The sequence below is a fragment of the Eretmochelys imbricata genome, chromosome 1, assembly GCF_965152235.1.
Source record: "Eretmochelys imbricata isolate rEreImb1 chromosome 1, rEreImb1.hap1, whole genome shotgun sequence".
NCBI classification, from domain to species: Eukaryota; Metazoa; Chordata; order Testudines; family Cheloniidae; genus Eretmochelys; species Eretmochelys imbricata.
The window spans coordinates 154,370,340-154,386,647 of record NC_135572.1 but is presented as its reverse complement, the minus strand read 5'-3'; the positions used below and the strand labels follow the sequence as shown (position 1 = coordinate 154,386,647).

Here is a 16,308-nt window from a genome sequence, read left to right as displayed (position 1 = left end):
AGGGACAGTGATGGAACCAACTTACCCAAGGTCAGCCAGCAGGCCAGTGGTAGAGCTAGGCATAGAAGCCACAGTTCTTGTCTGTGCGGTTTTTGGTGTTTGTTTTTTTTAAGAGGGCCTAATGTATTTAGATAGATGTAGCCTTCTGCATTTGTTTGGTTTAGCTTAAGTTAACTCAGTTTTGTGCTGAGTATGACTACCCCTTAATGGAACTGTGCAGGAAAAAATAAATGGACTCCAAAACAAGTAACATTTGCTCTGTTTATTGAATGGTTGAAACACATGAGTAATAAAAATGGAGTATGGTTAAGTGCCAGTTATTGGTCCACTTTTACCACCAAAAACAGGTGTTTGAACAGCTACAGCTAGTAACATACATGGAAAGAATTAGAAGCATCATAATGTAAGCTTCTACAGTATATTACATTAAACTTTAAGCACCCAGACTATTTTCTATATTTGTAGTTTCCTAACTGTATAGACCAACCACACCAGTGTTCTTACCTATCATCTCTCTGCAGTCCTTTTAAATGCAGCAGTGAGCTGATAAGATCTACACCAAGCCTCATTTTGGCTATGGTTCATGGTGGTGGCTGGAATGTAAAAAAACCCAAATACTGTTTCAACCAGAATTGTTCTTGTGGAACTATTCCAATTTGAAGGCTTTACATAAATAGCGCTATAATCTGTTTTTCCCTGAACACTACATGTGCCATTACAAATATTTATATCAACAAACATTTACATCTGGTTCATAATATACAACACAGCTTAACAATAGTTTCTAAACCTCCAGTGTAAAAAGTTTAAATCAGAAAGTTGCTATCATTTCAGTGCATTTTTTTCACATATTTATTCACAAGGAATACAGGGTATTATTTCTAAAATTCATTTTGTGTTACCAAAATGGAATGAAGGTATATAGTTTAGTAATAATTAGGTCATGGTTTTATAGCAGGCTGTAGATTCACCTTTGTAAATCCACTCTGGTAGTACTACTCACATCTAAAGAGAGCCAAAAGAAAACACAAGGAACCATTAGAGAAATAAAAGCACCTTTAAAGACGTCCACATTTAACCATGCCAAAATATTATTTTAACACACTTCAGAAGTGGCCATACTCCTTTCCCAGGAATGAAGTTCAATCCATTCTTATCTTCTGATTTGTCATCCTGTAAATAATGCTGTCATAGCCAGGATCCATGTTCCAGAGGTTGTAGGAAATTACAATCACAGCTAATGCAAGGCCTATCATGAGCCACAGAACTATGTTGAAGACCACAGCATAGTTGAAGTTGTATGAATACCCTAGGTTATATGAGGTGCTCTGCAGTGAAAGAAGGAAAGTATGGTTTAAAGAAGTGAGACATCTGGAGGCCAGCAGTCACAATGCTCCTGAAGTCAGCCTTCACGCAGAACACATTTCTGATTATACTAACATTCAGACTGCCCAACCAAGAGATGGATATTTTGCACAGGCAACTCCGGAGTTACTGGCACTAAATACTAATGCACTTAAGTGACTGGCATCATAAATGGATACAAGGTCATTTCACTTACTATGTTTGTTCATCATACCTAGTGTCTAAGCCACTAAAAGTTGAAAAGGTTGCTACAGTATCAAGTCAATATTCTAGTTCTGCAAAATGGAGTGATACACACGTTCACATTTTTAATAATTAATCTGCAGAACAGGGGTTTAAAGCACATTCACTACCTGTGCAGTCTGGAGAATGGATCGACTCTTCCTCACAAGGGGAGTATCAAATGTCTTTGCAGTCACCACCTCTACCACGGCATTCCCACCATAGAGATTATACATCTCATCTGCAAACTGAAAGATCAACAATAGTTTAGTTTCAGATATATGCAATAGTTACTAAATCTGACACTCTTGTAACAGAAGATGCACCAACACAGAAGATCTGAACAATCTGGAGAAATCATGGAAGTCTCCAATGATTTGAGTCTGCGAATGAATGCCAACTGTTAGCTAGTTTAGACCATCTCTTTACAGACCACTGGTCACTTGTCCAGGATCCTAAGAGCTTCTTACTGACCTCCTCTGGATACATGTGCTCTGATATGAAAGCTGCTATATCCCATTACACATACTCTGGGTCATTTTATTTCCCCAGTTCTGTACTTAATTTAAGATTCCTACCGGAGAGCAATTCTGATCAAATGTGAACATCTGACACACACTGGACTGCTGTATATGAACGGAATATTTTACAGAAGAGATGTTTAACTTAGTGAATTAAGAATCTAGTATTTTGCCTCACTATATTTTGGCATCAGACTTTGGATACTAGCAAGATGGAGTTGTCTCAGTTCTTGATGGACATTTGTTTAGATAAAATCCACAACTGGCAGCCTGCTCAGGAAAGGAATGAAACAGCAGGTATTTGGGAAACTTGGAAATGGTAGAGCTGCTCAAGGTGGCAAAAAACATACAGCACCTGACCACATTGTGCTGAGCTAAAGCTAGAGCTATTTCCTTCACATTTTCAGCCAGGTTAAGAAAGAAATGCCTATAAACAAAGTCTCTGTTTTTAAACCAACTCATCAGGACATACTGATTTACACATTTGTTAATATCACCCTCCGACTCCTACACGAACAGCTCTGACCTGCCAAAAAGTCCCTCCAATACCTTTCTAGCCGAGGAGTGACCAAACTACAGAAGTTTGATTTGATAATTGACCCAGGGACTAGAGTATACCCAACCAAGAGATGGTGAGGCCAACACAAAAATGGCAATTCACACCAGAATGCTGTATGACTAATGAATATTGATGTTCAGCTGTCTTGTGAATATAAAACCAGTACTGATCAATTAGAAGTGTTATTCCGACAGACTTTACAGAACAGTATTTATGGCAGATCTCCTTTTACCTTTTGCAGGGAATCAGCAAGAATCTGAGAGGCATCCTTGAATTGCTGAGAATCTTCCCCATAGCGTTTCCCAATCTCTTCCAAGCCAGCCAGTTCCAGTGAATACAGATCTGGGGAGTGATCCTTTGCCAGATGCTTATGTCTAGACAGCTTAACGGGGGGGGGGGAGTGAACCACAGGGAAAAAATGGGTTAGTTTAAATACTCAGTCCAATGAGATTTAATCACTGATTGAGACAGCTTCATTTTTGTCTGACATATTCCATGCAGACTTGGAATTTTGCCAGAACTTGCCATCTTGGATCAGAGAAGTGTCTGTAGCTGGCTCTATTGTCTTCAAAATGGGAGGCAGGGTAGCAAGTGCCTGGGTAAACTTATGCCAGAGATTGTTTTAAAAAAAGGCACATGCAACAAGAGTTACAGTGCCACTGAAAGGGGTCTCATCCATAAACTTAAGGAACGCCTATGGATTTATGTCAAAATCCTGATTCTAATATTGCTGTAGTAAGTAGAAAGTTTGCATAACAGCATGAAGAAAAATGCATAAATTCAATGGATGCCCGTGGTTTCCTGTGCTACTAAATTGACCTTTGCTGTGAATTTTATTAATATGAAGTTTTTTTCTGCTGTCCAGCTATATAAGCAGTATTTCTTCAAGATGTGAAATCTCAGGTATTTGACTGCCCCCCCCGCCACCAATCACCACATAGCACCTCATAATCGTTAATGAATGCACCCCCGTGACCCTTATGAGCTAGGGAAGTCCTATTATCCCCATTTTGCATCTGGGAAGTGGAGACAGACTGTGACCTGCCCAAAGTTACACAATCTGTGGGAGAACAGGGAATTGAACCTGCCTCTATCATCACTGCATTTTTTTTAACCTCGTTTCTGGTCTTTGGTATATTGGCAAGTCCTCATACACGTTAAGGCCAAAAGGGACCACCACGATCATCTAGTCTCACCTCCTGCATGTTGCAGGACATAACCTCATGCACCCATTTCTACAATAGACCCCTAACCTCTGGCTGAGTTACTGAAGTGCTCAAATCATGATTTAAAGACTTCAAGTTACACCATTTACACTAGTTTAAACTGCAAGTGACCTAGGCCCCATAGGAAGGCAACCTCCCTCCCACAGTGTCTGCCAATCTGACTCAGGGGAAAATTCCTTCCCAATCCCAAATATGGTGATCAGTTAGACCCTGAGCATGTTGGGAAGACCTACCAGCCAGACTCAAGAGCCCTCCCCATCTAGTGTCCCATCACCAGCCACTGGAGATATCTGCTGCTAGCAGTCGCAGATCGGCCAAATGCCATTGTAGGCTGTCTCATCATGCCATCCCCTCCATAAATTTATCAAGCTCAGTCTTGAACCCAGTTAGGCTTTTTGCCCCCACTGCTCTCCTTGGAAGGCTGTTCCAGAACTTCACTACTCGGATCGTTAGAAACCTTCATCTAATTTCAAGCCTAAACTTATTGATAGCCAGTTTATATCTATTTATTCTTGTGTCAACATTGGTGCTTATCTTAAATAACTCATTGGCCTCCCTGGTACTTCTCTCTCTGATGTATTTACAGAGAGCAATTGTATCTCTCCTCAGCCTTCTTTTTGTTAGGCTAAACAAGTCATGCTCTTTGAATCTCCTCTTGTAAGGTAGGTTCTCCATTCCTCTGATCACCCTAGTAGCCCTTCTATGAACCTGTTCCAGTTTGAATTAATCTTTCTTAAACAAGAGACCAGAATTGCACACAGTATTCCAGATTAGGTCTCACAGGTGCCTTGTACAATGGTACTAACACTTCCCTGTCTCTACTGGAAATACCTCGCCTGATGTATCCTAGGACTGTATAGCCTTTTTCACAGCTGCATCACAGTGGCAGCTCGTAGTTAGACCCAGGTGTACTGGTTGATCACAGGCTTTCTCCTTCTCTATCATTTCCAACTGATATATCCCTAGTTTCGTGAAAAAATTCTTGTTGTCTTAGTCCCTAAGCGCATGACTTTGCACTATTAGATTTCCATCCCATTTCTATTCTCCAGTTTTCAAGATCATCCAGATTTTTTTGTATGATATTCTGATAACTCCTCCATATTGGCAGTACCTCCCAACTTTGTGATATCTGCAAATTTTATTAGTACACTCCCACTTTGTGTGACAAGGTTATTAATAAAATGTTAAATACAATTAGTCTCAAGACCAATTCCTGAGGAACTCCACTAGTAACCTCCCTCTAGCCTGACAGTTCACCTTTCGGTATGACCCTTTGTAGTCTCCCCTTTAACCAGTTCCTTATCCACCTTTCAATTCTCATATTAATCCCCATCTACGCCAATTTAACTAATAATTTCTCATGTAGAACTCTATCAAAAGCCTTACTGAGAACCAGGTAGATTAGCTCTATTGCATTTCTTTTTTAAATGATCAGTTCTCTTCTCAAAGAAGGAGATCACGTTAGTCTGGCATGATCTACCTTTTGTAAAACCATCTTGTATTTTATTCCAGTTATTGTTCACCTCTATGTCCTTAACTAATTCCTCTTTCAAAGTTTGTTCCAAGCCCTTGCATACAATTGAGGTCAAACTAACAGGCTTGTAGTTTTCCAGATATTTTTAAGAAAGGAAAACATTAGGTATTATATTAGTAATTCTCCAATCATAGGGTATGACCCTCAACTTTACAGATTCATTAAAAACCCTTATTATTGGACTTGCAATTTCATGTGCCACTTCCTTTAATATTCTTGGATGGAGATTATCCTGGCCCATGATTAAATCCCACTAAGCTGTTTGAGTATGACTTCCACCTCAAATATGGTCATTTCTATTTTCATATCCTCATTTCCATTAGCCAACCTCTCACTATCCCTAAGCTTCTCATTAGCTTTATTAAAAACGGAGGCAAAGTATTTGTTTAGGTGTTGAGCCATGCCTAGATTATCTTTCATCTCCATCCCATCATCAGTGTTTAGCAGTCCCACTTCTTTCCTTGTTTTCTTTTTATTTATATGGCTACAGAACCTTTTACTATTGGTTTTAATTCCTTTTGCAAAGTCCAACGCTGCTTGGCTTTTGACAGTTCTCACTTTATCCCTACACTTTCTGACCTCCAAGAAGTAGTTTTACTTGCTGATCCCTCCCATCCCATGCAGGCTTGCTGCTTTCTCTTAAGTCACCTGTTTGAGAAGCTTGCTCATCCAGCTTGGTCTGAAATCCTTCCCTATAAATGTTTTTCCTTTGCCTGGGATGCTGTCTACAGATAGCTTCTGCAGCTTTGACTAGATGACCTCTCAAGGTACCTTCCAGTCCTATGATTCTATAACAACTCTGTATTGAAATTTAACCCACATAGCCAGCTATGGCTTTTGACTACTGGTTGTGGAAACATGCACTAAAGCAGCAATATCCAACCCTCTTCACCTAGAGGGAAGAACAATAATTTCATTTCAAGAAGGTCAAGGAGCAAATATCAGGTTCATAGTCTCTAACCCTGTTCTACTCCTATTGCACCACTAGGCAGCATATAAAGAAAACAGGAACCAACCACAAAATCACCTGCTGGGGATTCCCCAGAAATGTTGGAAGGGAAAGCAGCAGCTCAGAGTGCCCCAACTCACACCAGGATTTTTGCAGGGGGACAAGAAATGATGCCACCTCCCCCATTTTAGTGGCAGAGCTGATTCAAAACACTTCAGTTTAGAAACTACAAGGTACATCTCAGAGAACACATTTTCAATCTCTAAATACACACTTTATTAAGTCACTTTTGAAGGCCACAGTTCAAATCCCTAAGAACTACAAATGGTTCCTGGGAATGCAATTTGGATGTCACTGCCCTAGAGATCTTCAAACATAGGATGACAGACTTTAAGAAAAGCGTCTTTCAAAATTCCCTCTATCATATATATAAGACATATAGAGTGTGTTTGAAAAGTTGTGCTCACCAAGCTGGAGATATCATGCAAGACTTGTAGTTCTGACAGAAAAAGCAGGTCAACCTAGGGGAGAGAGAGACAGGTATTTTCTGAATAGAAACTGAAGATGATGCAGCCTAATTTTGTTGCACATCTCAGCAGACTGCAGCTATAAGCAGTAGCTTTTTGTTACTGGATCTAACAATGCCCAAAATCAATTAATCACCATCTTCTAGTACTTAAATATTGAAACTTGGGGGGAAACTTCCCCCTTGGACAACAAAGAGATGAAAAACAAATGAGCGTATTTCTTAAACTGAACTTAGAAAAGTAGATCAGAGGCAGTTTAATTAAAGCAGTATTCATCGGCCACTGTCTTACCTCATTGTTTCTGCTGAGGGAGTTGAGGGGAAGTGAACTGAGAATGGAGTTATCCTGGAAAAGGCGGTTCCGTAGCTGTCGCAGCGTGACGGAAAGGTCTTCAAATACAGAGTTTGCCTTTCCCACCATATAAACTCTCTGTAAGAACAGTCATTATGTAAATATGAACATAGTTCAGTTTTGGATTTTTCGAATTTCACAGATTAATTCCATTACACATGCATGTGCTTTTGTAATACAAGGTGGTCATACAGCCAAGAGGTTTAAGCATATCAGTTCCCAATTGTGTGGTTTAACTCTTATTTCAAATGGTTTAGGAGATGCATCAATACTCACTTCCTCACTGGGAGCCAACTGCAAGACTACAGGGGTTTCCTCAGAGAACAAGGTGTGAATAGCATTTGCAACACTGTCAAGACTGAAAGGAACAGCCTGAAAAACAATAAAGCTCTAATAAGGAATTCTGGCCAAAATGGGGTTAAAGCAACATGTCCCAAGGAATTTCCATCCTTCTCTACAAGAACTGTGACTGTTTTGTACATTGATTACATACTTATGCTCAAACAGAGACATTTATACAACAGTCAGCATGCAACCAGCCTTAATTGATAAAAGTGCAACAGATGTGTCTGTGCATTGTGGGCATGATATCAGCATTTTAATACTTTCCCCAGAAATTTAGAAAAAGGGAATAATTTTAGACTCCTTTGTTAAATACAAAATTAACCTCATTAAATTGTATTAAAAATGAAGATGCAAAATGGAAAGGAATGCATACTATTCACCCTACAGCTAAGATGTTTTCTATAAAAGAAAACGCAAGCTTCATATGCTCATGTTACATCTACAAGGGGTGCTAGGAAATTCAGAGTAAGGGTTCCCAAAGCAACCTCACTGTGATAGAGTTCAAAAGTTCAACACTAGAAAATGTGACAAAATATAAACTGGGTAATTGTGTCAAGATAAAGACATTCCTTGAGGGATGTTGGAGAGGCACATGACTTATGAAGAGATAGATGGACTAATTTAATAAATTAGTATTAGTTTTGTTCTCAAGAACAGCTCGACTTTGCAAAGTTTTAGTCACCCATTCACTTTTGATGACTGAGTAAAATATTAACTACTTCATCATTATGATAAAGGTGAAACAGGTTTTCTACCTACAATAACACATTTCAGGAAGATTTTGCAAAGGTTGACTGCTCTTTTAGGAGTCTGTAGGGGTATTCAGAGTTGATTCGCTTTCACCCTCAAAAGGAAACATTTTCCAAAGCTGAGGAAAAATGAGTGAAATTGATTGGGAGGAATAGTTTAGACAGAGAAATGTGAATTAAAACTGACAGTTCTTAAAGAAGAGTTTATTAGATGGCCAAAAAGACATGATTCTACAATCAAGAACGAGGACAACTTTGGCTAAAAGCCCATCCTGGTTCAGTGGCACAGTGATGGCAACAGTTAGAAATTTAAAAGCAATACATAAGTGGAAAAAGGAGGAAATAGATATAAATTAGAAGTTATATGGTATAAAAAATTTGAGGGAAGGTAAAGACATTGGGGAAAAATCTGGCTGGCGAGGTTAAGAGCAATAAGAAATTAAAGCTTATTTGGAACAAAATAAATTCTAGCAATGGAATAAGCCCATTACTAGACAGATCGTTAAATTGTTAATGATGGTATAAGTAAAATAAATATTTCTGTTCTGTATTTGAAAGAAGCAGGATGTTGTACTCTTATCACATGAGGATGATGAAGTACTTTCCAGTCCATTAGTAACTAAGGAAAATGCTAAACAATCATCTACTAAGAATAAACAATTTGTAACCACCAAACCTAGATTATATGCACCCAAGAAGCCTGAAAGAGTTCACTGAGGAGATCTGGTTTGCTAATGTTAATTTTTATTAAATCTTGGAATACTGGGGAAATTCCAGAAAATTGGAAGAGGACTAATGTTGTGCCAATATTCAAAAAGGGCAAGCAGGATGACCTGGATAACTATATGCCAGTTAGCCTGACATCAATGCTGGTGAAAAGAATGGAAAAGCCAATACAGGGTTCAATTGATAAAGAATTAAAGACTAGGAATATAATTAATGCCAGTCAACTTGATTTTATAGAAAATACATCTCAAACAAACCTGATTTCATTGTTTATTAACTTTATCAACCAAACTTGTAATTTCAACTACACATTTGTAATATACTTTGACTTAGTACCACATGACATTCTGAGTACTGATATTGTAAAGTGTCAATTTTAAAAAGTACATGCAAAATGGATTAAGAACCAGCTAACTGATCGATCTCTAATTGTCAACGGGGAAATCATCATTGAATGGGAGTGATTGTAATTGTGGCAGGATCAATACTAGGTCCAATGCTATTCAACATTTTTGTCAATGATCTGACAGTAAACATCAAAATCATTGCTGATAAAAGATGACACAAAGATTGTTGGAGTGGTAAATAATGTGAGGATAGGGTAGTCATACAGAGCAATCCACATTGCTTTGTATGCAGGGCCTATTCAAACAAGTGGCTTTTAATACAGTCAAATGCAAAGATATACATGTAGGAATAAGGTAAGTGGGCAATACCTACAGAATGGGGGACTGCATCTTGGAAGGCAGGGACTCTGAAAATGATTTAGGATTCCTAGTGGACAAGCAATTCAATATGAGCTCCCAGTGCAATTCTGTGGCAAAATACGATTCTTAAATATATAAACAGGGGATTAGTTAGTAGGAATAGGGAGGTGATTTTACTTCTGCAGACAGTATCGGTGAGACTAAAACTGGACGACTGTGTCCAGTTCTGGTGTCCACATTTTAAAAAGAATTTTGAAAGATTGTAGAGGGTTCAGAAACCCAAAAAAATGATTGGAGGGCTGGAGAAAATGCTTTATAGTAAAAGACTTAAAGGGAACCTGTTTAATTTATCAAAAAAGATTGAGAGGTGAGTTAATTTCACTGTATAAGTATTTTCACATGGAGAAAACACCATGTATACTAAAGGGTTCTAATCTAGCAGAGAAAAGCGTAACACGAACCAATGGCTGGAAGCTGTAGGTGGGCAAATTCAAATTGGATGTGAGGCACAAATTTTTAACAGTTACAGCAATTTAACATTGGAACAAACTACCAGTAGAAGTGGTGGCTCCTTCACTTCTTGATGTCATCAAAACAAGACTAGATGCCTTTCTGGAAGATGTGCTTTAGCCAAACACAAGTTACTGGACTCAATGCAAGGGTAACTGAGTGAAGTTTACCATCCTGTGATTTCCAGGTCAGACTTGATCTAACGGTCCCTTTTGGCCTTAATTCTTTGACTCCATGAAATATAAAAAGCATAACTGGTGAAAGGTTAGCTTGTGGGATTTTTTTCAAACACCAAGCAATACTTTCAGTATTAACAGAAGTAGGAGTAACACAGACACAAATACAAAAAATTGCAGATACTTACATTCTCAACAGGGTATGAAATTCCATCTTTAGGCATCACCAGCTTATCTACTCCCTTCACAGTCACCAGAACAGTAGCTCGAGGACGATGAAATATATCACCCACTGCAAGCCCAGGCCAGGAAAGGTCCTGGTAACAAATTTAAAAGCAAAAACTTTTGCTTAGCTCGAAATCAAATCAAACTATATCAAATGATTAATGTAGAGAATTTGCAGTGATATCAATGAATCTTTATAGGAGAATCCACTGGAAACTTAGTAGGGAGTCTAAAAGCTTGAAAGGATCTACCATCCCACAAAAGTGTGTTCCCCTTCCCCCATGGAAGTTTCTTTGTTAATTCTCTATTAACAGCAGGCCATCCATAACATTATTGTAAGAAAAAGTGTCATTCACACACTGTACAATGTTGGCTTATTAAACGGCCTATGTGGCTACTGAACCAAGTTTCACAGTTGAGACTGCCACATTCCACAAGATTCACTGAGAGAGTCCATTTACGATGATATTAAAAGCAACTTCCCATGATTTGAGGGAAGTAGCAAGCTTCTCTAGTATGCAGGTAGCTGGAGGAATATTTTTATTCAAATACATGCTTTTTATAGACCAATAATATTTAGCCACAATGGAAAAATACATTGCCGGGATGTTTCTGGCACAACTATAAACAATAAAGGCTAATGATTCTGACATTTAAGTAGAAGTAATTAGGCTCTAAAGCAGTGGAAAGGTTCTGCAACACAGACAGATGCTTTGGCAACTTGTTAAGTGCAAGAGCTGGGTCTATTTTGCATGTAATTGTATATCTGCAGAAATTACATGAACATTGGCCAGGGTATTTTTCAACCACAAAAAAGTTACTCAATACAGGTGTCAGTTTTACAAGACCAAGATAAATACACTTTAAAATTAACCATGTTTGCTATGACCTATATATTCCTTATAGGAGAAAGAGAAATTGATTGAGATCCCCATTAACAGAAAAAAAGATGATTAGTTTTATCCCCCCCTACAGGGAGAGAACAGCAGAAGGATTTGTTTTGGAGACCCCTATTTTAACATTTCAGCCTGTTCAGCAAATGGGGAAATTCAAATCTTTTACGTGTTTCAGATTGCCCAATAACTTAACAGTGCATTAGTACACACTGTGATCACTTTTTAAAAAAAAATTAAAGTTTGAATGCCAGAGGGTCTGAAGGGAGAACCCCAAAAATCCCCTACAGCGCAGTTTCTAATCTCCTAGATTATGATTCATATCAAGACCACAAATTAAGGCTCCAATCCCGCAATGAGCTCCCCACAGCTGCAGGAGTCTGCCTGTATGGAGTTTATTATGGGATCAAAGCCTTAATCATGATACACCTCTACCCCGATATAACGTGACCCGATAAAACACAAAATTGGAAATAACGCAGTAAAGCAGCACTCTGGAGTGCAGGGCTGCACGCTCCGGTGGATCAGCGCGTCAGCACGTCTGGCTCCGACACGCTGTTCTGAGCAGTGTGTTAAGGGTGCTGGGCCCGAGCTCAGGGGTTGGATAAGGTGCAGAGGGTCTCGGGGGGCAATCAGGGGACGGGGGGGGGGTTGGATGGTTTGGAGGTTCTAGGGGCAGGGCGGTCAGGGGCATTGGATAGGGCGTGGGAGTCCCATGGGGCCTGTCAGGGGGTGTGGATGTTGTTAGGGGCAGGGGCAGTCAGGGGACAGAGGGATTGGGGGTGATTAGGGTCGGGGGGGGGTCCTCTGGATGGAGCGGTCGGGGACAAGGAGCAGGGGGGCTCAGATGGGGTGGGGTCTTGGGAGGGGGCAGTCAGGGGACAAAAGAGCAGGGGGGGTTGGATGGGTCAGAGGTTCTAAGCAGTCACTCAGGGGCAGAAAATGACTATTAATAATGGAAATGCTTGAGGCCAAAGCAAGTTCGATATAACGCAGTTTCACCTATAACACGGTTAGATTTTTTGGCTCCCAAGGACCGTGTTATATCGGGGAGAGGTGTACTTGATATCTACTTTCACTTTGTGTGTTTGTTTTTCTGAGTGGAGGAATAGTTAGCTGTAACACAATTTGAAGGGTTCTCTCCTTCCCCACACTCTTCTAACATTTTGTTCTTTATGTGTATGGGGGGAGGGCGGAGCCTGCTAGATCTGGACAGTCCGAAGGGCCTGAAGTTAAGCAGGGACCACTTAGCTTAGAAGAAGGAATAGACTGTTGAACAGAATAAGTTTTCCATTTCATATCACAGATACCCCAGGAAAAGCAGCGTGGTGAAAATCATGTTGCCTAGTTGGCCAAAAAGCATTTGATTTTACCTTGTGCCTCAAGCGGATGTTCAGCGCATGTAATACATAATCAGTCCTGCTCTATTTAATGGAGAAACTACTAAAACTATTCTTAAGAAGTTCTGCTCTTAGTTTCAAGACAGCAAGTGTAGTTACCTGTTAACAGGGTATTTTCATAGTCCAAAAGATAGCACACAAGAGGCCCTGTAGACATTTTATTATTAATCATTTATATTGCAGTTAGCCCTTTAATTACAGTTTCACTGTAGAGAAGGAAGAACACAAGTTAGATTCCCAAGGTTTCTGAATTTCCTCTTAGTGGTCTGTTTTACTAGTTCCTACTTTATTTCCAGCACATTTTATAACATCTGTGTACCACAACTACAACTGAAAGCTCTCAGAAACAACCAATCTGAATTTTACATTTTACAGCTTTTTCAAAATTAAACCTGAAACATACTTCTTCAACAGAAAAGCCCATGGATAATGCAGCTATGTCTGGGATCCGCTCCCCTGGTATTGGCCAACTTCCATCTCGGAAAACGACAGATTGGGGTGATCGTAAGACACTAAACTCATCACCGGAGACACCTAAAACAGAAACACTATTGACAGGCAAGTCTGGTAAAGCATGAGTTTTTTAAAACCCTGTGAAGCAGATGTGTATTGCAACAACCTCTTCTTGATTCTCATCCTTCCAGTGCACATATCTACCAAGTCAAGAGCGAGAGTTAAAGAGAGCCATAAATTTCAATGTATTAGGATGCAATGGAAAATTCCAGCACAGTTATGTATAGACAAACTGAGGTATTAAACTAAATCAAGGCACAAAAGCATGAAAGAGGTTCTATTAGTAAATTTTTCAATTAGTTATACCATTTTGACCTTGGGGAAAGAGGGGAATGCTCCAAAACCTGATTCTGGATCATAAATTCCAGGCAGGTATTGACAGTAAATATAAGCCATGATATGACATATTCATACCAACTGAACAAAGCATGTCTCAAGAATTTCAATTTGTTGCTCTCAAAACAATGACAGGCAGAAGAACAGAGGAACAGGTCAACCTATAGTTGTTTGCCAAAAATTCAAGCACTTTTTTATTGATGGCAGCTCATCCTGCTGAACAGCTGCAGTTTTAATAGAGTAAGGACCCTCATTTCTAAGGACTATTTTTCTGGATCAATGTGGGTGGGGGCAGTTTACAGACTAACAATAATAATACTGGTAGCCTGTCAGCCTTAACATGTTTTTTTTACTACTTTACAGGCTACAAGACACTCACACAATTTACTCTGGACAATTTGGCTTACATATGGTATCTGATTTAGAGCTTTTTCTTTTTTAGACCCAATTTTCCTTGCTGGGTTGACAGGCACAAACAGTTAAGTTACTTGCTCAAGGTCACAGTGAGCAAAACTGCATTTAAACTCAGGAGCCAACCGTCTTTCCAGCTATGCTATAATCATTTGACCAAAAATGACTCATTGGGCTACAAGTTCCATGAAGCCTTGGAACACAATTTTGAGTTACAATTCATCAAGCATATTCCTATCCAAATACTGAAGGGTAACCTAATCATAAGGAAAGGAGGACTTGTGGCACCTTAGAGACTAACAAATTTATTTGAGCATAAGCTTTTATGAGCTACAATGTTAGTCTGTAAGGTGCCACAAGTCCTCCTTTTCTGTTTGCAGATACAGACTAACACGGCTGCTACTCTGAAATGTTTCAGAGTAGCAGCCGTGTTAGTCTGTATTCACAAAAAGAAAAGGAGTACAAGGTGCCACAAGTATTCCTTACTCTGAAAGGTACTCATAAGGAGTCACCTTATGGGTCAGGTGGTAACTCTTTCCAAGACCAGAAAGTTCTGGCATTAACCACAACTGACACTTTGGGTCACACCCTAGGACACGGATGTCCAACTTGTGGCCTCCAAGGGCAGCTGTGTGAAAGAAGAAGGCCTGTTTTCCACAACCGTTCAACTTTTTGAACCAACCCCATTGGTCCGCCAAAGAGGTAGGGGTACTGCCTCCCCCGCAGCACCTCCGAGGCGAGCAGGGCAGGCTCCAGCAGCAGCTGCTGCAGAAACGGGTTGGGGCACCGATTCCTCTGGCGATGAAGCTGGTGAGGCTCTGGGAACTTGGGGACACCGCCAGGCTCCGGGCTGCACCGGCGCGTGGATGCGGCTACCCGGGCTCGCTCTGCGGCGCAGCCACACCCGGCAGCAGAGTCCGCCGCGGGTCACCCGCGGGGAGCGGCCCTTCGGCCGTGACAGCGACCGGGCACGCGCCCGCCTTCCCCCGGGAAGCGCCGATCTTCCCGCAACGGCCACCGCTGGCGCTGCCCAGTGACAGGGCCGCGGACTCCGAGGGGAAGTCACGGGAGCGGCCCGGGCTGATCCCACCGGCCCCGTCAGTCAGCGGGAGCCGCGCAGCAACTCAGCGTCACCCGCCCCGCGCGGGCCGGATCCTGTCGGGCAGCGCCCGAGCCAGAACGTCACGAGACCCAGGCAGCAAAGCGGCACGAGCCCCCCGGCTCCGCCTCGCGGCCGCCCCCGAGCTCAGGCGCCGGAGGCTGCTCACGAGGGAGCGGGCGGCTGTTGAGCCGCTCGTTAGCCTCGGTGACCACCGCTTGCCGCCGCCTCTCCCCGGGCCGAGCTGGGGCGAGCGCGCCCCTCGGCCCCCGCGGGAGGAAGGAGCTGGGGCCCCGCGCTCTGCCGACCCCCGGCGCTTACCAGCCAGGAACGCCGCCGCCAGGGCCCAAAGCATCATCCCCGCCCGCCCCATCCCTGCACAGCCACGGCCCGACACCTCGGAGACTGGGGCGGAGCGACACCCGGGCCGCACACACTGAGTCCCACAAACCCCGCCCTCCCAAGAATACTGACTGACAGTCCCGCTAGCCACTCACAGAGCGCCCATCTGGCAGGTCCGAGGGGCAAGGGGTGGGATATGTTCTGAGTGACAGGGGAACTGACCACTCATCGTGTGAGGGGCCTCTTCCTCTCCCCTTCCACCCTCTCCCAATTCGTCACTGCCCCGGAACTGACCGGCCAGTCCCTAGTCCGGGCAGGAGGCGGGGCTTTTTCTTGAGTGATACCCAGCCTGGCCGCTCACAGCGTGAGGGATCGCAGCATAGAGGCCTCGTTGCCGTCGAGGGGGGGGGAAAGGGGCGGGGTCACTCCAGCAGCAGGTGGGGTCTACTCATAAATGGCAAGTGGTGTGACCACTCACAGTGCCGGAGATCTACCCCTCCCAACCCCCAGCCCCACTGTGCCCACTCCTATCCCACGTGACCACGTTTGCAAGAGGCAGGGCCTGGCCGGGATGTGGGCGGGGCATCTACCTGATTGACAGTTAAGTTAACCATTCACCGTG

General features: G+C 42.1%; 1 protein-coding gene across 1 annotated transcript; it reads right to left on the bottom strand.

Moving 5' to 3' along the window:
* Nucleotides 1-247: 247 nt before the first annotated feature.
* ATP6AP2 (ATPase H+ transporting accessory protein 2) lies at nt 248-15,794 on the bottom strand. Its single transcript, XM_077817346.1, has 9 exons — nt 15,666-15,794; nt 13,389-13,519; nt 10,656-10,784; nt 7,531-7,626; nt 7,195-7,332; nt 6,844-6,897; nt 2,900-3,049; nt 1,719-1,835; nt 248-1,328 (listed from the first exon to the last, which is right to left on the bottom strand). Exons 1-9 carry the CDS (start codon nt 15,715-15,717, stop codon nt 1,143-1,145), a joined length of 1,053 nt encoding a protein of 350 aa, XP_077673472.1. The 5' UTR covers nt 15,718-15,794; the 3' UTR covers nt 248-1,142.
* Between the last annotated feature and the right edge of the window lie 514 nt (nt 15,795-16,308).